The 23,850-nt window shown below is 39.3% G+C and overlaps 1 protein-coding gene across 2 annotated transcripts in view; it reads right to left on the bottom strand.

Annotated features, from left to right (window-relative positions):
• The window catches only part of PRRX1 (paired related homeobox 1), a 74,596-nt gene that overhangs the window by 15,487 nt on the left and 35,259 nt on the right, over window positions 1-23,850 (bottom strand). For both annotated transcript variants that reach the window (XM_004269748.3, XM_004269749.4), the window contains exon 2: window positions 2,322-2,497. In XM_004269748.3, the coding sequence (XP_004269796.1) occupies window positions 2,322-2,497 (176 nt within the window). The remainder of the gene's footprint in view (window positions 1-2,321; window positions 2,498-23,850) is intronic.

Genomic DNA, 23,850 nt, shown 5'->3' on the forward strand with positions numbered 1-23,850 from the left:
TCACAGTCTAGTTGGGGAAGTTGGCCCACATACAACTCAATATAATACATGTCATGTTGCGATAAAAGCCATAAATATAAAGAAGGCCAGAGTCAGAGGGAGTGGTTCACACTGGCAAAAGGTAAGACTTCACGGAGGAAGAATAAAGTCACGGAGGGAGAATTCTGTCCTGCTCACGTGGGAAATGTTCACAGCTCTAAAAGACATTAGAACGTAGTAGGATGGAAAAGGTGGAAGATAAAATAGTTTCAGCATATAAGAACATCATTTGCTCATTGTTGTGATGGGGCCAAAATAGCTCTCAACCCAAAATTGTTCTTTCACATTTTTTTAAAAATTTCCAGCATTGCCGTGTCCAGGTTTCCTTATTTAAAATTCAGATCGCCATGGCAAAAATGGTACTTTCAGGAATTGTGGGTTATTGGCCTAAAATTATTTATTAGGCCACTGCAGGCCAAGCCTGGGGTATAAAACATATGGGGTTTTTGAAGGAGAGGAAGAGATTTAAGAGTAGAAACAGAGAACGTGTTTGGAGAACTGTGGTGAGCAGCATGGGGGAAGAGGATGTTGGAAGGCAGACCTCCGAGTTCTGCTTTGGACTGCAGGACGGAGAGAGCAGAACTGAGTTTGTGCCCGTGGACCACTCTCATCTGAGCCCTGAGAGACTGCCACGCAGTAACATACGCATCCTCACGTATGCCTTCTCCTCACCTATCCTCGGGGGCACCACAGTGCCCAGGCAACTTTCCCCTTTTGTCAATGACATTTTTTTTTCTCCTGGGGAACACTTCTAGGTGAAGTCCCTGTTTCCCATGGGGAAAACTCTTGCACACTCTCTTCAGGTTGAAGGGACCTCTAGGACCCTCTCCCTCAACTCAACGAATGTCTCTCATAGCATAGGGTACTAGATACAGTTCCTACCCTCCACACTCTTTGAGTCTAGCTCTAGTCCCCATCAAGAGGGTTATTATTTGCAGAAAGAAACCCTTTAAGCCCAGACTGAACACAGATATGCAAACAATAACTCATTCGGGAAGACAAGACAGATTTGGCCCACAACCCCTCTTTATCAAAAGAGCAGCCTACTTGGGCTTCCCTGGTGGCGCAGTGGTTGAGGGTCCGCCTGCCGATGCAGGGGACACGGGTTCGTGCCCCGGTCCGGGAAGATCCCACATGCCACGGAGCGGCTGGGCCCGTGAGCCATGGCCGCTGAGCCTGCGCGTCCGGAGCCTGTGCTCCGCAATGGGAGAGGCCACAACAGTGAGAGGCCCGCGTACCACAAAAAAAAAAAAAAAAAAGAGCAGCCTACCACTGGCAATATGGAAAATAATAAAATCTTGACTCTCAGCAAAGACAGCAAAGCACTGCTTGAAAAAGCATTTAGCCAGAAGACTCTTACTTATTTAAAATTTACTGTAGTGCTTAAAATCATGAACTCTGAATCTGCATATCTGTCTTCAAATCCTAGTTCAGCCACTTCCTAGCTGTGTGACATTGGGGAAACTACTTTAACCTCTGAGTCTCAGTTTCCTCATCTGCAAGATGAATAATGTTATCCACCTCAGTGAATTGTTGTGAGGATTAGACAGATTAGTTTATGTAACTACAAACACTAGTTGGCATGTAAGGGCTCAACTAGTGTTAGTTATGATTATCATCATTATTATTCCTAATCACAGGTGGTATTATTTCTAGATGTCTGGCTTGTAGGTGATGTCTCATGGCATTCATATTAGAAACACATGTGATTCTCTTTCCCCTGTCTTACATGCCCTTATCCTTCTTTACTTCATAGAAACACAAAATCATCTATTTGAATGTGCTCTTAATGCAGTTCCTATGGGCAAGGTCTTTGGTGTGTTCATTTCTCACTCCCATCCATGTCCATAATTGTGTGTATTTATAATACCTTTCCTGAAGATTTAGCTATTCCCAAAGTCTGGGGAGGAAAACTGAGATGGAGGACAGAGAGTTCATCTCTCCGGCCACCCTACAACTCAAGTCGAAATCTGGGATGTGGACGAGGGAGGGTGCAGAGTCAAATCCTCCAATGGACAATGTTTATAACATGGATCTGGAAGGGTGAGAAACATTGGGAGGAATGAGACCTCCAGCAAGGCCTTTTCGGCCCTACTGAAAGGCATTCACTTCAATTCACTTCAATACTCTGCTGCCAAAAGAAACACAATTAGAAACGGATTCTGTTCTCATGCTGTCCATTTATAATTCTTTTTAGCATCGGCTCTGGTCTGAAACCTACAAGTTGTGTTTTTCAACAGTCTTCAGAGATGTGCCTCTAAGGAGGGGAATACTCCGGTTACCTGCACTCTGGCCTCGGTGAGGTTCACCCGGCGGGCGAGGTCTTCTCGCACAAAAGCATCCGGGTAGTGTGTCCGCTCAAAGACACGCTCCAAAGCCTGCAGCTGGCTGCTGTTGAAGGTTGTCCTGTTCCTCCGCTGCTTTCTCTTTTTCTTTTCCTCTGAGTTCAGTTGATCATCTGGAATAGAAGAAATTGATGATAAGGAGCTAAAAAGTCACGTTGGAGGTCCCGGTTTACACTTCTTTACGGTGTACCTACAATGAGACTGTTTCCTTGGCTCACACGCTTATCAAAGTGCTATAGCCAAATGCCACTTTCAGTGTGCACATGCAGGCGTTGGTGCAATCAGGTTCATATGCCAAGAGCCCGCAGCAGTCCTCATGCTTGGTTGTTGCTTCTAAATCTGGGACCAGACCTGAACTGTCAGAGGGATATTTTTTGTATGCTGAAAAAAAAAATTTTTTTGAAGCCTGTTTTGTCAAAGAGGGCTAAAGGAAAATTTAACTCCTCTCCATATTCTCTGGAGATGGGGGAAGGAGAGTAGATTGCTTTGTACCTCACTTGTCTTAGGCAATATTAGAAGGATCTCTGTTTTACCATGCATTTTCCTGGAAACGGCAAGTAACTCACAACTGTATTCGCTCAAGGCTCCATGCTGTTGCTGAGGCAGGCTTCAGGGGCCTCAGCCTAGATCAGAGCTAGTGCTATAACACCATCAAAAGCTGACACTGACCTGAGACTCACCCTCTAAGAACTCAAGAACAGTCCTGAAACATCTCTGAAACAGTTTCACTCCAAATTTGAGTTCTAAGGCTTTGAGCTCTTGGGAACCTTTGGAGAATCATTTCCCCATGTTTTCACCTGTCAAGATTCCTCCTTGGTTTTCTCTGAGTGCCCTCAAAGGCACCCTGGCAAGCTGATCATCCAGGTTGCCCATGGCAGTCAGAGAGTAGTGTGCTCCTGTCCTGCCACCCTCCTTCAGCCCAGACAGGAATGATGGATGTGTGAAGCTGCACGGAATACCAGTTGTGCTAACACCACCATCAAGCCCTCACCCTGACGCCCAAGCCACTGCAGAGCCCGTGTAGCACTCAGAGACTTACAGCTCAAGCTGCTCAGGCCCAAGTCACATGCTCAGCCTGATGAACTGAACTCACACTTCCAATCACTTTCCCCACTCAGCTCAAAGAAAAATATGAGGAGTGAGAGTGAGGATGGAGAGAAAGAGGAGCGTGGCTGCTAGCTCCACATTCAACAGAAAGTAGCTCTCAGCCATTTTTTCCAACATGTAAAGTCTCCTGATCCTCTCTGACTATAAACACACAAAATACTCAAAAAATTACTAACATGAATTCTAATGCCCCGAGGAGAGTGACCCACCCCTGAGCTATAGTAGTAGTATTACAAACTGAGGGCATGTTCCAGATTTGGGCGGGGATTCAAAGTGCAGCTTAAATCTAGGAGTTCCTAGCTCAGATCTCTCAGTGCCTAACTAAGGCCTCCAAGACTTTTTGATGAGAGACCCCTTCTTCATGAGTGCTGCTTCATCAGTGGAGGATGAAGCCCTTGGAGCTCAGAAGAGAGACTGCTCATTCCTTCCTGATAGTTAAAGCACCTAGATATAGTAAATGCTTGTTGAATTTGTGTCCAGGGAAAATGTGAAACTTTTCCTGTCTTTAGAAAATTGTTTCTGTAGGAAAAAAAAAAAAAAGCCGTATGATCTCAACCACATTCCCCCAGCTAAGAAGCTGCTGACACCCATTCTCTCAGCTTTATGGCTGTGTTCAGAGTTGACCACCTCTCTAGTTTCTTCCACTGTGGTACCTCAACAAGGAGCCCTGCTTTGAAGGCAGTTTTGTGACACTCTCAATAAGAAGGTCAGATCAGTGGCATCTTGAGAATGGAGCCAATTTAATTATCATGATTTCTGGGATCTATCAACGCCTGGAATATTCCATCCAACAACCCTGATTTTACCACTATTTAGCTATTAGCAAAATTAGTTTTAGCAAAATTAGTTTATAATAATGTCAACACTAGAGTTCAAACACCTAGGATCATACATCTTTCAGCTGTTGCCTTGCGTTTGTATGCTCCTTCCTATTTGAATATTTGAAGGCATTCCTGTTGCTCCCATTCTCTTTCTAAATCTTTTTACAGTTCTATGTCTTGCACTTCAGGTCTCTCTCAGTCATTCAGGCCTTTTGACAGCACCACACCTGTATTTCATGCTCCTATTAAACAGAAGTCTGCAAAAAATATTTAGCTTCCATACCAACCCTAGACTGAGATCAATTAGACCCTAGGCTATTTTAATCATATAAAGGAAATCCCTTGTTAAGCCAATCCCATGATTTGCTTTCTTTCCTCAAAGAAAATGCTTTCTCAGGTATAACCACAAATTATAAATCCTTTACGCTGTTTGGTAAGCCCATTTCTTCTTGTACTGCCAAACTATGATGGAGAACAAGAATTTTTTATGTTTTGTTGTTAGTACTACAACCTGCTCCATAGCCTTTCAGTAGTTCTTTGAAATCTTCCACTCTTCACTCAAATTCCACTGCCTGTCCACCATAAACCACCAACTCCCCTGACATGGGAGCAAGGGAAATGGAGAATTATAGTTTATGACAGAGAATAAATAGCTATGATGACCTGAAATGATTCCAGCAAAAGTTTCCCAGTGAATGTTCTTGTTGTTTTTAACAAATGAAAACACCAGTCCAGATCATGTTGAAGGTGAGAAAAGACACACAAATAACAGGGGTCCAAGGAGTGTATCTGGCAAACGTCCTTCAGAGCACAAGTATAACAGAAAGAGACAGTGAGGGGGCAACAGAGACAGCTTGAGCGGCAGCCCTTCGGCTCGTCTGTCTTTGCTCACTAATCACCAACTATGAGCTCCCTGTTTTCCCCCAAGAACACAGAACAGGATCAGTACAATCTCATCAGCAGCATGAGAGAAAATGTGAACATCGTACGGGTTTCCAAATGTGGGGTATTTGAAACACCTGGGATAAGGACTGTTATCAGATTCTGAACTCTGGTTGAATACAGGGTAGAGAAAGTGGTGTATTTTTATCATTGCTGGAATATCATCTTTCTTATAAAAACAGCTACTGTAAAGGTTGATTTTGAAAGATGCTGTCCAAGGATGCTGACAGCCAATTGGCCATCAGGAAATAGCTAATTCTTTGGAATTCTGAAATGGGTAGGATTCACCAAACTGCAGGATAACCACAGGGTACATGGATACATTTTTATCAAAATCATGTTTCAAATCCAAGGTGTTTACAGATTTTATGGATGATTATGTATGTTATGAATGATTGAGTAAATTGTAAGTATGCAGTTACTGCCATGCTTTCTAATAAAAATAAGAAAAATGATCTTATTAGCAGGTTAATTTTCACTTGGATTCATGAGTCATAAAATATTGGCACCCCATGAAACCAGAGAAATTATCTAATTCAACCCTTTTATTTTACAGATGAGGTAAATGAGGCTTAGAAGAATGAAGTGATTTGCCTCAAATCACAATACAAGCTGTGACTGAGCCAGAGCTAGAAGCCAGGACTTCTTTTTTTTTTTAATTTAAGGTATAGTTGATTTATAATGTTGTGTTAGTTTCAGGTGAACAGTGAAGTGATTCAGATATATATTTTATATATATATATATATAATATATAAAAGAATATATATTTATTCTTTTTCAGATTCTTTTGCCTTATAGGTTATTACAAAATATTGAGTATAGTTCCCTGTGCTATACAGTAGGTCCTTGTTTGTTACCTATTTTATATATAGTAGTGTGGAAGCCAGGACTTCTAATTCCACTCTACTTTTAAGTGCCAATGACAATATACACCCTGTGCAGGAGAGGGGCAATGACTCACCACAGATATAAATAAAAAACCACTACCCCAGGAAAAAATTTTATGGGAAAGGTAGGTTTAACCAAACTAGCTGTATAAAGAGGGTCTCAGGAAGAGGGTCCACGTGTATCACAAGCTGTTATTCCTGCCAGAAGAGCCATTACAAAAATGGAACCATTCTCATCTAGGACAGCAACTTTGATCCAGACGTCCTTGGATTTCACTTTTCAAAGGCCTCTGTAAGTGCTTGCTTCATCAATTAAGTGTGTGCAGGGTTCCTTTAGCACAGGAGTAAACCCTCACCTTCCATCTTCTCCTCACATTCATATTAGTACTTCCCTTTCTTTCATTTTAGGACACAGTTCAAAATCTCTGTCTCCTATGACACATCTTAATCCTACTTTCTCTATAAAACTTTGCTGATAATGCCAGTCCATATTGATTTCTCCATATCTAAATTCCTAAACATATTTTAGTACATAATCAAATACTTTTTTAAAATTATGGTTCATTTCTTTTTATGTAAATGTTTTGTCACCTCGCTGCGCTCAAGTATTCCTATATAAAAGACATAAGGTCTTTTGATACATTAAATAAAATTTGAACGAGTTATAGTAGTATTGTGGTATAGAAGTAGTCCCAGAAAATTAGAACCTTGGTGATTTACGTAAGGTTTTGGAGGGCTGAATAACTTCTGATTCCAATTATTATTTTTAACAGTGCATAGTAAATAATTAGATTAACATTATCTTTTGTCCCTGGATAATTTTACCTGTGGAGGAAAAAAATCTTTTTACCATGTTTCTTTTTCAAACAGGTTCACCACCAGATTTAGAGAGATGGGAGAAAGCTGGGTGGGTCTGACTCTTCCGTAAATGAAGGAGCTGGTCCTTCTTTTTTATTCCCTACAAGAAAAGCAGATCTAAGATAAATGAATGATTTCAGCAAACAGGAACACGCAGGGGGAAGAGCTGCTAAAGAGAATGGTGTTTCCTATGGAACAGGATGTCAGAATACTTATCAAGCACTTCTTTAGGAAAGAAAGCCGTAAATTCTAGGGAGGAGACCCCTCACGCTTTCAAGTAGAAGTTAAAGAGAACAATAGCTCTGTCCTTGGCTCTAGCTTGAAATTCACTGTGAACTTCACTCGCGGCTGCTGAAGTTGCACTGAAGGGAGGGTGGAGAAGACAGGGAGGAGCGCCATCCTCAAGCGTGAGGAGAACGCAGCACACCGCGGTTCCTCCTCACTAAGGTTTGCACTCACTGTGCAGGCTCCAGTTAACTCCCAAAGGCCCTTACGCTCTCCTGCTCTGTACCTTGTGGGACACTTGAGATTCCAAAATCAGTCAGCCAAATGTAATTTAAAGGTACAGCAAAAACATATTTTAGGAATAAAATCTGAAGAAAAAAATGTGTTTCGTATGCCTGAGTCACATCAATTTGAGAAGAAATCTGATGCAAGAAGATAAAACGCCAGCTTCAGTAGCAGAAACCAACCATCACATCAAAGCTTGTCATCTGCCTTTTGGCTGAAAACATGGCAGGCAAGCGGATCTAAAGAGCAGCCGGCTGATCATTTTATGGGCATTGAAGAATGTTTTCAAAGGAACTTATATTGCACAACTACTTACTTTAATGGGATTTGTGTGGTTCAGGCCCTGTAACCTTTGGAAAATTGAAGGGATTGTAATTGTAAAAGCCACTAAAAACTGTTTAGCTTTTATTGCAAGGCTTATGAAAAGCAGTGAAATACAGCTATGGCATTCATTTGAGTTTCTTTGGTTACACTAAGCTCCAATTGTAATTACGACAGCATCCTTTCAATAAGTGCTCCGATCAATGGCACATAGGTCCTCACCGGGATGAGTGTAGACTGAGTTTAGCACATCCCACTGACCAAAGCCAAGTTCAGCAGCACATCCGCATCTTCTCTGCAGCATACCTGGTATCCTCCACTGCTGAATCCCAGCAACTGTCAAGAGTGACCAGGTTTCAGCCAATACAAATGCCCAACTGTACAGCTCTTACTCACCTTAGGGTCATGGCTGCCAGAACCTGAACTTTGCGTCATGGTCTTTGATGATTTTTTCCCTTACTGTCAACTTGGCATAGACATGGTTTATTTTTGGTCAAGTATGAGTCTTAAACCTTAGAAAATAGCATTAAAACACCTTAAACATTTGGGGGAATATATGTTCTTTGGAGAATAAAATGCTCTAAAAAGTTTGAAATAATGTTATTTTGAATGGTTTTCACCCAAAAGATGGATCAATGGCTCTGTGTAAAGCTACAGTGGTTTCAAGCAGATACAGCTCAAAGTTGAGCTCTCTGAATATAACCAACTCTCATTTGAAATGGAAAATACTGGAGAATATGAGATATCATAATACAGTTTGTACTGCTTTTCACTTCTTCATCTCACATATTTGCTTTCACCTCTGTAGGACCAATACATTTCCATACAGTCAAAAATATCAACACAATCCATATCATCTTATCTACTTTAACCCTCTTAAGACATTTTTCTGAAAGGATTCCTGACCAGAACCTTGAGGATATCCGAGACAAAGCAAGCCTTCCGATGCAGCCCTATATTGGAACCCTAGCTTTCTTCTGGGACTATATTGACAATTTTCCCCATGCTATCATTTTTCCATGTGACTCTGGGTCTATTTTAGACTATAACTTCAGAATACAAAGTTTACATGTGTATTTAACTGAAGCTCTTATCAATGCTCAGTGAATACAAATTAACAGTCAGACATAAAATATTCATATATTGGAATTATTATCATAGGAGTTCAGTTACTGCACAAAATACCTTCTCTTCGATAAAGACATAAAATTCCAGCTTCAGATATGTAACCTACTCCCAATTCTCTACGGATGAATCACTTATTTACTCATTTTTCAATTCATTTCTGGATGTCGAAAATAGTGGAAAATGAGAATGTTTTACTCAGAGCCAACTACACTATAATCAGGAGGGAGTGCAGTGGAGTAGAGAGGAAAGTTCACTGGCTTGGCAATCAGAATGACCTGTGTTCTCCTATAGGCCCTGCTACTTTAGTAGCTGTGTGGCCTTGAGTAAGACACTTCACTTCTCTGAGCCTCAATTTTCAAAACAATAAAATGGAAGTAGACTACCTACTTCCTAGGGTCACTTGAAAATATAATGAACACAGAGCAGGCAGATAGTCTGGCACATAGCAGTTGTTTTGTAAGTGGTGGATTTTAACAGCTACCACTGCTGCTGCAATTTCTCCTTGGAGGTGGATTGTCAAAACCACTGCTGTTCTTCCTTTTTTCTTCTGCTTACTGTTTGTTGGTATCTAACTATTCACTAAGATCTCTATCACAGCATAACTAGGGAGATAGTGAGAAAAAACATTCAAATATGTTGATCTGGCTTAGTTAGGTTTGATGGAGGGCATAGTTGAGATCTAGGGAGCATGAAAAATGAGTAAAAACTTTATAAATTAAAAAAGAACTGAAACATGACAATAGACCCAAAATTGCACATGGAAATCAGTGCAGTTTGGGTCACTTTTCTACTGCTCGTCAATTCCTAGCTTTCTAACAAGGCAATCAATTTTCCTCTCTCAATTAAAATTTTGAAAAGAAACTTTCAGAAAGCAGGCAGATTCTAAGACTCAAAGACAGCAACCTTCTCCTTTAACAAGTAATCTCACTAGAAACAAGTTTTAAAAAAAAAATACAGGAGAAAGGAAGAAGACAACCAAGGGCTAAACCCAGGCTATGAAAATTCAATGATTTCGCAGCCTGTTTGCCTCGGGTTGACTAATTTGGTTGCCACATGTCTAAAAACACAAAAGTTGGGTCATACTACTCAATATTTATTCAGTGACTTTTTTTTTTTCTAAATGTCTGAGCATTTTGGTGAATTCCAAAGGGATAAAAAGAAACCAAGGAAAGCGAATTCTGGGAAAAGAGTGAGTTCTGATGGAGATTTTAAAAGCTTTCTAAACTTGCAGTATTCCAGGTGTGTGGTCCCCTTGGAAGTGCCGTGTATTTCAGCAGGATTACAAACAAAGCTCTAGAGGAGTTATAAGCTCCTGTCTTCTTTGGGTAGCATCTTCCCTTTGTAGTAAGACTTGTTGTTATTTTGTAAAAGACACAACATCAGTCTTAACGTTAGCAGTGGAAATTGGTGTCTCCATGGGAGGCAGCCGCTATAAGTCATTTTTTTTTAATGATTCATTTTTCGGGTAATAAATTTTAATGTCCTCAAGAAAAATACGGTAAAAAATACATTTTTTAAAAAAGCAAACAAATAAACATAGCTGGCAGCAGATAGTAATGAAGGAGATGTACATGATTAATGAGTCAGCTCAGCTCTTGAAAGGACAGTAGTGGTGGAACAAGGCTCTTTTACTTGGATAAAAAGACAATTATGAGGCTTGAACACTTGAGAATAGAAGCATGACTAGTCTTTCCTTATGCTTTTTCATCTCAAGTTAAAAGGACAGATGCCTATAGCAGAGAAAGCCACAGAAAACAGAGAATTAGCTTTTCATCACAATAAAGATGGAGCCAAGGATAACTCTGTTAACACTGTATAGAGTAAATGAAGAGGGCTAAAGAGGAGATTAAAGCCCCTCTCAGGTGTTACTCTGGCCTCTGACATCAAACTAATATAAAGACTAAAATAGGCCAAAATGGTCAACATAAGAAGCCTGGTATCTTTAAACAATGTTTAAGTGAAAGGAAATTAAAATTCTCTTTCAAGAATTAGAAAAGCCAAAGTGTAAACGGTGGTTTAAAGCTTGACATATTCTGAGAAATGTATCACACTGTAACATCTCTGGATTTCAACTTTCTTATCTGTAAAATGGGGTTGCTTTAAGACATAAACAATACATGTTTTTTAAAAATTATAACAACTAGGTATATACACATTTCCTTCTATTTTGCTTTAAATTCTGTTATGGAGCAGTTGTGGAAATTGGCAATTAGGGTGTTAGATTGGCAATCAGGAGGTTCAGATCCTAATTCAGCAGGATTGCTGACCAAATATGTGATGTTTGGCCTTAGTGTTCTTACTGGAAAAATTATAGGTTGGACTAGGCAACTAAGATCTCTTTCAAATCCAGCACTGTGGGTTTTTCGGATTGTTTTTATATTTTCGGTATCTAGCCCAATAGAAAACTTTTAATAATTGTTTGTTTAAGGCAATGACTGAATCATGTCCTTTGGTTTTTGTTGTTATGTGTTTGGTTTTGCTTTGTTTCGTTCTTGTCTATGTTTTGGAAAACCTTTGGCTAGATGACATATTGGATGAAGACTATTCTGTAATTACTCATGCCTGGAGGAAGCTGAAGTGATTGACCCATTCCTCTATGTCCAGAGTACTCTGCACATATGTCTCCAAACTGAAATTTATGTGAATCTTTATTCTAAAAGAAATTAGTTCACCTATAATCGCAGTCAAGAAAAAAGAGGCAACCTGAGAGGTTTCTAAGAAACAGTTATTCTAACATTTAAATTTACTTAACAGAAATGAGAATAACTGCTATTTCTATTATTACTTCTACTAGCTTTGACCACCTAACTGTGGGTTGGGTGACAGTACACTTGCTGAAAACACTGTCTATGTCAACCACTTTAGACTAATCCCAAAACTGGTGCCACTAACAATGGTCACGCTTATTCTTGACCTTCACATCCTGTCTCTATCACCTTATTCATTCATTTGAACAAATATTAAGTGTGCATCTACTACACACCAGGCAAGTAGGTGCTCTGAGAAACAGACAAATATTACATGTAGTCCACCTTCAAGGCACTTTATAATCGATTTGGGAAATGAAGCCATGAGCACTTGAAAAGTAAAGTAAAAACAGAGAAAAGAGATTCCAGTAGATGTGGTGGCCATCAGAGCCAGTAATGGGCGAGGGAGGAGGACAGAGACACCAAAGTGGCTGGCAAGTAAGAAGACACAGTCAGCATGAGCCTCCCTCTGTCACATGTGAAGTTCAGCATCCTTTTTTCAGCTGCATTATGACTTGTCATTCCATTCACCCCATTCTGGTTGTTCAGCTGATGATGGTGACAAATCATGCCTTCCTCATGTGTCATTCATACTCTTCTTTGACCTCGTCTGTCTTTGCCTAACCACACATACTAGGCCTCTCCCCTATCCACTGACTATACTGATGGTACCTTCTCCTCCTCCAAGTCTCAGTCAACCTCCATAGTTAACCTCCTCCTGTCAGCTCTCCATAGGGACCCTCTTTGATCACCAAGCAGAAGTAGCCTTCCTATAACTATTCCCCTTCCAGAATCGGAATGAACCATCGGCTTTGCAACTTATGACAAACTAATAATTATGACAAATAATTATTGCTGCTGATTGGCTCACACACTAGAATATGAGTTGCGTGGGGGCAGGAACCTTTTCTGACTTGTTAACTGTAGTATCCCAGCCTCTAGCATTAGTGCCTGGCATACTTTAGGCTCTTTTCTTTGAATGACTAATGAATATGTTAACTGTGCTTGGTGAAAACGCCTATTCTGTACACCTGGTTGATTCACACTCAGCCACAAACCTGACAGCCCTTTCAGGGCTGAGTTTCTATAAAGTCTTGGCACAGAGACTTTCCTGTTATGAAGGGTTACTGCAATCTCTACAAGGCACATAAATTCCAGGAGCATGCGTTACCCAGGTCTCTCATGCACTTTCTTTGCACATGACTTTGCATCAGTAATTATCACCCCAGTTAGAAGAGAGCCTTGAGGCAGGTGAATAAGTGTGTAGAACAGAGCCCTATATATCTCAGTAACACTTGTTAAATCTTTGACTTTGGTAATGATGACACATTATGGAATTATTGAACATGTTAGTGGTGACCTGATACAGTTATTTCTGTTCCAAAAATATATATTTTTAGCTTTAGGTTGTATTCTCTTCTAGTTAGTTATTTCTGTGTTTTCTGTTCCTTTTCACTGGTAAAGGAGCTTGGGCAAAAGCATGACTAATTCATTTGCCAACATACAAGAACATTACTGTCAACCACACCTAAACCTTAATTATATGGCGATTTCCTCTCCAGGGATATGTGACTTTTAACCGGTAAGAAAGCTGATGCACTAAGGTCATATGAGAGAAAAAAGGTTTTGGGCAAAGCACTCAAAAATCCATGTGGGATAATCTTATTCCACTGAATCATGTCCCCTGCTGTTGAACAGCCCTAAAGAACTCCTTGTGAGTAGGTGATTCTGTTTGCCTAGAGTGGAAACCTATGAGTAATCTATGTGTCACTGTGAGTCATGTCATGGCCACCACTTCCAACTCCGCATCATCTGAAAGTTGGCAAGAAGACTTTATACTGCTCAGCTCATAACAGGAAGAAGCCAGGATGGAGGAAAGACCTAATAACAAGTTTTACTGATTAAAAAGAAGGTAACTAGAAAAGGAGGATAACCAAGGGTAAGAACAATGGCTCTTTAGTCACCACCTAAATCTTTCTCTTCTTTGACACCTGTTCCCAATGTGCATGCATTGCCAATACAGCCATTCTTCCTTCCACATCCTTGCGTCTTTTTACAGATTTTCCCTACCTTTAGATCTTTTTCCAACCTTTAAGTCATTTTCAAGAAAGGACTCTGATAGCAATATGTTGAACCAAGAGGAAGGATAAACCAGGACAAACTAGTGTTTAATTCCACTACAAAACTAGTGCTTAATTCCACTACAAAACCATTCTTCAACTTTCATTTGCTGGCTTTCTTCTTATTTCTTCTCTATTCCTCTGCAATGTTGATAAAATGGCACAGGGTTTGACGATGTGGTTAGCTTACTGGGAAGGCAGCACCTTTAAAATAAAGCATCTTAGGAATAAACTGGAAGATTTTATGAACTCAGGTGACTCACAAAAAAAACATATATGGATTAGGTGTATAGATGGGAGAAGAGATTTTAGAAAATAAGATCTTAGAAACATAATGTTTGCCATAAATTGGTTGAAGGACGTGTGCATACAGTAACTGATCTGGGAAAGTGAGACCATCCTAAGCTGCAGTTTTATACTTTTTTATCTAGCCAAAGAGGGAGTTACCTACAAGGAAATCAACTTCCTTCTTGCTCTTCAGTTGTGTTTTGCAGACCCCTGCTGGGCTCCTTCACTTTGTTCTGTTTGGTTGTTTTCATACTAAGGTTTTCCAGTAGTGGTCATACCTCCCTTGAGAGCATAATTAAACTTCCTTCTTTACTACAGGTCTGTCAGTTTGGAAGTAAAGCTCCTTGGCTAGAGGATTATCATGATTTTCTTTCCTGGAGACTTCTAGTTTTAGCACCAGTCTCAGATCTTCCCAAAAGCCAAAAGGGCACTAACTTTGTTTGCCACTAAGCCTAGGTGGTCACCGAATGACATCAGTATAATTAACTTCTTGACTTGAGAGAGTCTAGTTTTATATCAAACTTTATCTCTAATTAGTCATAGCCCCAGATCAGATTTTCACGATAGTGATTTTATACCTTTCCCCAGAAATCCAATATTTATGTCTTCATAGAATTTTATTATAAAGACAGTTTTATATAATTGGTGGGGGCAGGGGTGGGGGAGGTACTCCAGTGGATTAAAAGTCAGACAACCTGGGTTCTTGACCTGTCTGGTACTAAAAATCATGTGATTTTTTTCCCAGTCATGTAATCTTAAGCATGTAACTTTGCCAAGCTGGGTTTCCATTTCTATTGTTATCAAATGTGGCATGTTATTAGATTTTTAATATCTTTTCCTGATTTTAAATTATAAATTCTTCTTCAAATACTTGACCAATGAATAAATCTGTGCCCTCAAAGAGGTATATAGTAAAGAATAATATATTTACTTACTAATTATCTCCAATTTTGGAATCTATGACTAACTAGATATTATATAACTCCACGGATACACATTTTTGCAGTCAAATCTGCAGTGTTCTTGATGTTTTAAATAACATTACTGATGACCTTTGTGGATATCAGGGTTATTTCAGCATTGCGTAGATGCTTATTTTCTTTTAGATAAACTTTAAAGAAAATGTTCAGATTTAGCAAGTATTCAAACAGTTGAGAAGAGAGCAAAGATGAAAAACCATTTTATAAAGTTCTGGAATTTTAAAATAATCTGACATTTAGAGGTGGGGGTCATATTTTTTATAAAAAGTCTGTGTGCATGTGCATGTGCGTGGGTGTGTGTGTCTGCGTGAGTGTGTGTGTGACTCAGCTCAGAGAATCCTGGGTTGAACTGCAACAGTGCTATAAACATGAGAACCAGAAGCAGATCCAACTGCCCCCAGTGGAAAGGACCAACCTTTGGCATTGTGAAAGATTTTACTTGTTTGGGCTTTCTGTGTAGCCCACTAAAACTGTTAAGACCTATCATCATTACCTAGTCTCATGTCAGCTATATCTGGTAACTCACTTTGACATATTAGTTTCTAGGTAGGAGCTCCCCGACAATGGCTCATGTGATATCAGTGCCAGCTGGACTCAGCTGTAAACAAAAAAAAATCTTAAATAGATATTTCAGATGTTTAAATTTTAAAATTTAAATAAACCAAGGCAGAGTGTGTAAGGTTCCAAGTAAGTCAATTGCCAAGTTGTGCTGGTTGGTACAACCAAGTGCTATATCAATGGGGTCTTAAATTGTTGCATAATGCAGACATAGAGGAGGGGAAGTGACACAAAAGGAGTAGGAGTGCATTAAAGATGAATCACTAAGGATGCTCTTCCATTAAACTGTGAGTGTTTATACATTAACACCATCCCACTAGGACCCAAGTAATACGCAAGCCTTTGGAACCATTTGCAGTATATGTTTCAAAATCCAGACCAAAGCCACTAGGTAGATTTTATGGGTCCCTCTAGAAAAGCAGTTTCTTGTCAGGGCTGGAAAAATAATGTTGCAAAGGATCCAGTAACAACAGAATTTAGGCCTGTTAGTTAGATTCCAAGTTGATGCCTCTTCCAAAAGGAGAGCATTCAGAAAAACAATTTACTTCCCAGGCTGAGAGAAAAACTCTGACATTTAGGATTAAGAAGAGTTTGGTGTATAGTCTATTATACACAGGGTGCAGATCTGTTGGGGCAAATCTGTCTACCGTTTTATTTGTTTCAACAAAGACTATCATGATGGCGAGTTCCTCCAAGATCATCCCTTGTGGGAGCTCAGGACAGGAGACAGGAAGATGTATGTCACTGGCTTTCCCAAGTCTAGCTTGCTTCTCAAGGTGCCTTTAAGAATATAGTACAGCTAAGAAGGCAAGTTTGCATACAGTCCTATACAATGACTCCAGTGACCAATGGCCAATAAATCAATTACATCTTTGTACCCTACTTAACCTTTGGATATGACAAATATTTGGAGTGTGTTTTTTGTGGTCTCAAGCCAAAAGTTAACCACAGCCTAGAGATTTTTAAACCTCAGGAATAGAACTAGAAATCTATGTTCCCCACTTTATTCTCAGTGCAGTTGGAGAGAACAGAATTCCATTAGAGAGAGACAATGTAATTGTATTCATAACTTCTGAGGGTTGAGAGGTTGCATTTTTATGATGCCTTTCTTCCAAAGATCATAAAACACCTCACATATGCTATTTCATTTATAGTCCAAATGTGTTTACAGTATAAGAAAAGAGCACTTAAATACAATTTTAAGGAAAAATATATTAATAATTTAATAAATTTAGCAAAACTAAGTAAAGTAACGTTTACTTAATTTAATGTACAAGAGAAACCAATGTTCAGTAACATTCAGAATTAAAAATGGTTAGTGGGTGAGTTCACTGTTTTTATTTCTAATTAAAAAATTTTATTTTACTTTTCCCGACTTCTCAAGATCATATGAGTTATTCTCTTTTCTTAACTCTAATTGCACTAAGTGCTTGATTCACACAATTTAGCACATTGTTATACACTGTTACATTGTCTTCTTTGTTTTCTATGTATTTTAGTCTCAATAGCTACTCAAAGGGAGAGACTGGTGTGTATTGGAAATGACAGTAACTCAAGACAAGAGCCTTGAGTGTCGGACCTGTGTCTGCCCCTCACTGTCATTCAACAAACTCGCAGCCTTACTATGCTCCAGTTTCTTTACTAACAAATGAAAAAAAATCTTAAAGGATTGTTGTGAGGTTCAAATAAGATTTTTTTCCTAAAAACTACTATGCATACAAATAAGACATTATTATTGTAAACTCTGTGAAGGCAGACACAATATTTTGTAACTGTCTTACCTACTTTCCAGGATCTAATGTGATGTTGTGTTAATATGATTTCCCAAGTAAGTACTTATTTAATATTTCTTAATAACGAACAATTACTGAGTACTTACTATTTTCCAAGAATCACTGTTAAGTACTTTACATGGAATATTTTATATTTCATTACCTTAATAGGTCATGTTATTATTATGCTCATATTGCAAATGAAGAAGCCAAGGCTGAGAGGGATTGAGCAGCCTGACCAGGGGCACATAGCTGACACTTGACTCTTAGTAGTTTGGCTACAGAGCCCAAGTTCTGAAACTCTTTACTCTGTCTTTCATAGAACCAGCATTCTTTCCTGAAAGAATGCAGAGGTTATAAAATGTCCTTCCTAAAACTATCAAAAAATGAAAGAACTTTTAAGAAGTGCATAGGAATTTGTGAGCATATGTTGGATATAATTTTAACTCAGAATTTGAAATAAATAAATACACCAACTTCTTGATATATATATGATTGGGTTGCAATCATTTGATTTGTATAAGAGGTGTTTCTTTCAGAGAAACACTTCTGAGCATTTGACTTGGCAAAACGTTAAACACTGAAGTTACAGCCTACAAGATGTTTCTATTCTTCTCCTGATCAACTCGTTACAAATTCTTCCCAGAATCATGGGAGCATAAATCCGATTATGCACAAGGCCAGTGGGAACAAGATAATTGCACAGACCTAGTACCCATCCGTTACACTCAGCATCGTCAATCACTGAAGTGCCGCGACCTCAGCTTTCTGGAATCCCCACGTTGTTTGAAATACTCTACTATTGCCATTTATGGAAGAACCATATTATACTGTCTTTGCCTTAAGTGCTATCAAAATAAAATTAAAAATTTAAGTGTTTATCCTTCAGAGGGTGCTCATGAGATAGAACAACGGAAACCATGAGAAAAAACAGCAAAATTCAATATCGTCTGATGTGAACGTAGATAAGCACCTCAATTTAAGGATCCGGTGAGCCCCACTAAGAAATTAAGTTGGGTAGTTCTCTTTTTAGTTCTTTTGTGATGGAAACTACATTTGTTAGCAGAAATGTGCCTCTGCTTTTCCCTCACACGCACCTCACACACAGACCAACTCCACAGGGGGAGTCTGACAAATGAGCGATTCTTGAACAAAGCAAGCAAAGCATTTGGCCTGAGTAGAGATGGAATGATCAGTAGCCCACAAATTAAACTGAGTTCATGCCCAAGGTGTATACGAGCCTTTAAACCATGGAATTAAAATAAAGTTGCAATGATGAATCAGTTCAGGTTTCCTATCTTGTGTTTTCTTTCTATGCAATGTGACATATGTTTACTGAACACCTAGGGGCTGGTGAGTATGAAAGGTCAATGGCCTTCACCCCCACAAGGAGCTCACAGGTTAGTGAGAAAAACAGATCTATAAATAGGTAACTTCAAAAAAAATGAGCTAAGTAAAATAACGGAGGCATACCCTGCAAAGCTGTGGAACAAAGGAAGGATCAACTGCATCTTAACAGATGAAAAACAAGAGTCACAGGGCTTCCCTGGTGGCGCAGTGGTCGAGAATCTGCCTGCAGATGCAGGGGACACGGGTTTGTGCCCTGGTCCGGGAGGATCCCACATGCCGCGGAGCGGCTGGGCCCGTGAGCCATGGCCGCTGAGCCTGCGTGTCCGTAGCCTGTGCTCCGCAACGGGAGAGGCCACGACAGTGAGAGGCCCGCGTACCGCAAAAAAAAAAAAAAAAAAAAAGAGTCACAGAAAAGGAGAAACAAATTGCACTGGATTTTCAAGGAAAAAAATTACACTTTGACCGGGGGGGATGACTGCTTGTAATGGATGGAGCAAAGTTATAGAAAGCAGTATTACTCATTCCTAATAGAGGATTTTCACTTCATTTATTCCTCATTCCAGCCCCATGAAGGAGCATGTCATTGTCCTAATTTCAGAGTTTTGGAAAAGTAGACATCTCAAGAAGGCAGGGCTGGCAAGTGATATGATCTTGACCTTCCTGTGTTGCTGAAGCTGAGCACTGGGATCTTTGAGAAGAGAAGAAAGATGGAGCTGTAGGGAAAGCAGGGCCAGATGGTGGAGGGCCTCCTAAAACGTGCATTTGGACTTCATCCTTTAGCGCAGGGGAGTCAGTAATGAATTTTTCAGCAGGGGAGTGGGTGACAGGAGCAGTTTTGCCTTTCAGATAGCATCCTGCTAATTGCATAGAGTGTGGTTTTGGCTGGGCGTGAGGCAAACATCGACACTTTATATATTCAAAAAGTCAGTACTAATAATGTGGCCCATCCTGCTGCTTTTAATGCTCAGGATGCTTTAGGCATCTCTGATTCTTAAACTTCCACCATAATATCTCTGTCCATCATCTCTCACTATCTCTCTGGTATGTACCCGTTTTTAACTTCCCTGCTGATCTTTCTTTCAATCTATTAAGTATATGTGTATCTGAGTTACAAAAGATTCAAAGTACAAATTCAGGACATGAAGAAGGGAAATTTTTTACTGTATGGCAGACCTCTGAAGGACTTTCCAAATGGTCCAAATGTATATCCAAAAAGTCCACGCACCCCTCCACTAGGAACCTGCAGTAACACAACCCATCAAAGGCTCTATACTACCTGGTATTGCCTCCACCCTCCAACATTCCACCTGAGACCTACTGAACTTCCCAGGCTCCTGAGGAGTCTCACTTTAAGCAACTTGATTTATTAAAGAAAAGAAAGAAAATTTCCAAAAATATAATATCAGATATGACAAAATATTGACCACAGGGTATTTTAAAATTGCTAACTCTATCGGTATATTTTAAGTATAATTATATATATATGAAAACCCCAGAAGTGCATGCATTTGTACTTTGAGGCAAACTGGCATTTCTCATCGTATTTTTGTGTTGCTTTGTGCAATTCAAATCCAAGCAAGCCTGTCTCCTTCTGAGCCCACAGGAACCCTTATTTCTCTTCTCTTTGCCATTCTCCAGCCCTTTTTACTCTAACTTTTCCTTCAGTCTTGAAATGGGCAGACCCCCTCAAGATCCTCACCCCCAACCCCACTGCTCATAATTCAGTTTTCTGTGAATTGAGAAAGTTGCCTTCTTGCCATTAATCTGGAGGAGCTATGTGCGCACCACGGCTCCAGAATGGAACAGAGAAAGAAGTGAGACACATTCAGAAACTCAAAGAATCCCTCTCTTTTCAAGGAACTAAACATGTAGCCCTCTGAAAGTGTTTTATACAAGAATAAAAATCAGAAGTAAAAAAAAATAAAAATAAACAAGCCTTATTAATGTTTGCTGGAGAAACAGAAAAGCTTTTTCCACAAGAAAAGTCCTTTCTGTACTGAAATTGGCAGCCAGACGGCCTGAGCATTTATCTCCTGCATAGAAAGTGCTCTGTCAGGCAAGCTGTGATTAACAATAAGCTGAAAAACACGCCCCAGACTTCCACTATATTTTATTTGGCAGAGAGAAATTATTCCTCAGCACAAAGTATTTGCAACTGGCATCAGTTAAACAAGAAATTATAACCTTTAAAAGCCCTATTTATCATTAGCTGCAAAAGTGCAGACTTCACCATCAATTACTCTGACAAAGGATTACAGACCATCAACACTGAACACAGGATAACACCAGCCTTGGCGGCCAGTGGGCCACTCTGAAGGGAGGATTAGAACATTAAACACCAAGAGCCCCTTCCCCAGAGACCCCCCTCGACCCTTCCTCGCCCACCCTCTTCACTTTTAAAGGCTGACTCTCCCATCTCTTGCACTCTCTCCCTTCACCAGCAAGCTTTCAGCAAAAAGATGCAATGGTTGTGAAAGGCCTTACTTAAGAACCTTTGGCCAGATCAAGTCAGCAGCAACTTTGCTCCAATTCTGCTCTGAATGAGCTCTGTTGATAAAAATGGAAATGACAAGATTGGTTTCTGAAAACTAAAGAAATAATATGGTCTTATTCCTCTCAGCTGCTTCATTTAGAGGCTAACTGGTCAGAAAAATAGTGAATTTTAATAAGCAAAAGGCCTCTACTGTGATTCTAAAACACCCTCCCAAACCCTGAATGGTGCCTATGTATTCTCGGAAGAAGCCTTTTTGCATTTCACTGAGGCATTAAACCATCTTTAAATGATTTCATTCCTTAGGAACAGAAAAACAAAGAGATGCTTTGTTTTCCAGACTTAGAAATTAGAAAAAAATTTAGTCTCAAGTGCATATATGTGGTACGACATCTCTTTTTCAAGAAACATATGTGTATATCTTTATTTAGATTTAACTTTCCAGAGAAGTATGAGGTCATTGTCAGTATTACTATCACCTTGTTGCCAGTTAATTTAATTTCAATGGTCCTGGAGTTTCTCTCAGAGGCTTACAGATTAATATTATTATTCCCTCCAATATTTTGCTTTTATTGACTATATTTGTCTCAGTATACAAACATCGGTATTCTATCAGAAGGAAGTAAAATAACAGAATATATGTAAACCACTTATTTTTTGTTTAGTATATAGTGATCAGTAAACGAAGATAATGATGCTGTTGGCAATAATGCTGATAAAGATGAGGAGGGGGAATATGCAGTATTAAGGTTTGCGTTTATAAAGCCTTTTTAATGTTACGAAAGAACGCTTGTGAACACATATATCCATATATATACGAATGAAAGTTATACATCTGGTATATTCTTAACTGTGTGAAACACTATTCAGCAAAAAAAGACTGGAAGGAGATAAATCAAAGTGTTAAGAGTATTTACCTCTGAGTGATGCAATAATAGATATTTTTCTCATATTGTTTTTTTCTATACTCTTCTTTAATTTTCTATGATGAGCTTGTCTTACATTTATTATGAGAAAAAAACAGAAAAGGTACAGGCAAGGAAAAAAATCAAAACTAAAATATTAGGCTTGCAAGGTGATTGTGAATGTATATACTTTTCACATCCAATATGATAACCTTTTGACTGTTCCCATTTTTACAATAAAGTAACTGAGTCTTAAAGAGATTAAGTGATTTGCCCAATGGAAACCGGGTAGGTACCACAGCCAAAGCTGAGACACGGTTTATTCTACTTCTAGGCCTATGTGCTTTCCCTTTCTCCTTGCTGCCTCCTGCACTGATATGTGTATGTGTGTGTGTGCGTGCACACTCAGGCACACTTGCACATTCACATTCCATATCTTTCCCAGTTAATGTGGGTTTAAGAAGCGGGTCTATTCATATATGAGGCTCCTAATCGCTCCAGATTAGAGCATGTTCCTTCACATTTGGTCTGCTATGTTCATAAAAACTATCACAGGGCTATCACTTGTGGGTGACCTCCTCCAAAAATCACAGGAGTTTGGATGGCTTTATTTAGCTCTATTAGGTTCAAAGAATGTACCAGGCAGATTCTCAGTCCAAAAATAATCTCCTTTTATTAGTGCTCTAAATTAACTCATGGAGGAGGGAGCCGAGCTAAATTAAAGCTTTCATACAGCGAGGCCCCAGGATTTTTACTGAGTGGTAAACGTTTTCTCTCCCTGTGAGAACTTTACTATTTCCTTACTCTAAGAGAGGCTGTGCTTAGATGCAAAGAAAGTTGCTCAAAGCAGATCTCAGAGAATTCATTTTATTTGACAAAGACTCTTAGTTTGAGTCCCTGGTGTGGAATATTTAAGATTTTATAGGTTTTCCTAGTTTTTAAAGTAATTTGCATGTAAATAAAGAGATACTAATCTCTAGCACAAATGGCAAAATGTGTTCTTTGCCCTTTTTTAACTGGAAAATTGAATCATAAGAGCAGCTCAATATCAAAAAAACAAACAACCCAATCCAAAAATGGGCAGAAGACTTAAACAGACATTTCTCCAAAGAAGATATACAGACTGTCAACAAACACATGAAAGAATACTCAACATCATTAATCATTAGAGAAATGCAAATCAAAACTACAATGAGATACCATCTCACACCAGTCAGAATGGCCATCATCAAAAAATCTAGAAACAATAAATGCTGGAGAGGGTGTGGAGAAAAGGGAACACTCTTGCACTGTTGGTGGGAATGTAAATTGATACAGCCACTATGGAGAACAGTATGGAGGTTCCTTAAAAAACTAAAAATAGAACTATCACATGACCCAGAAATCCCACTACTGGGCATAGACCCTGAGAAAACCAGAATTCAAAAAGAGTCATGTACCAAAATGTTCATTGCAGCTGTATTTACAATAGCCAGGACATGGAAGCAACCTAAGTGTCCATCAACAGATGAATGGATAAAGAAGATGTGGCACATATATACAATGGAATATTACTCAGCCATAAAAAGAAATAAAATTGAGTTATTTGTAGTGAGGTGGATGGACCTAGAGTGTGTCATACAGAGTGAAGTGAGAAAAACAAAAACAAATATTGTGTGCTAATCCATGTATATGGTATCT

This window comes from Orcinus orca, chromosome 1 (genome assembly GCF_937001465.1).
Source record: "Orcinus orca chromosome 1, mOrcOrc1.1, whole genome shotgun sequence".
In the NCBI taxonomy this organism is placed as follows: Eukaryota; Metazoa; Chordata; class Mammalia; order Artiodactyla; family Delphinidae; genus Orcinus; species Orcinus orca.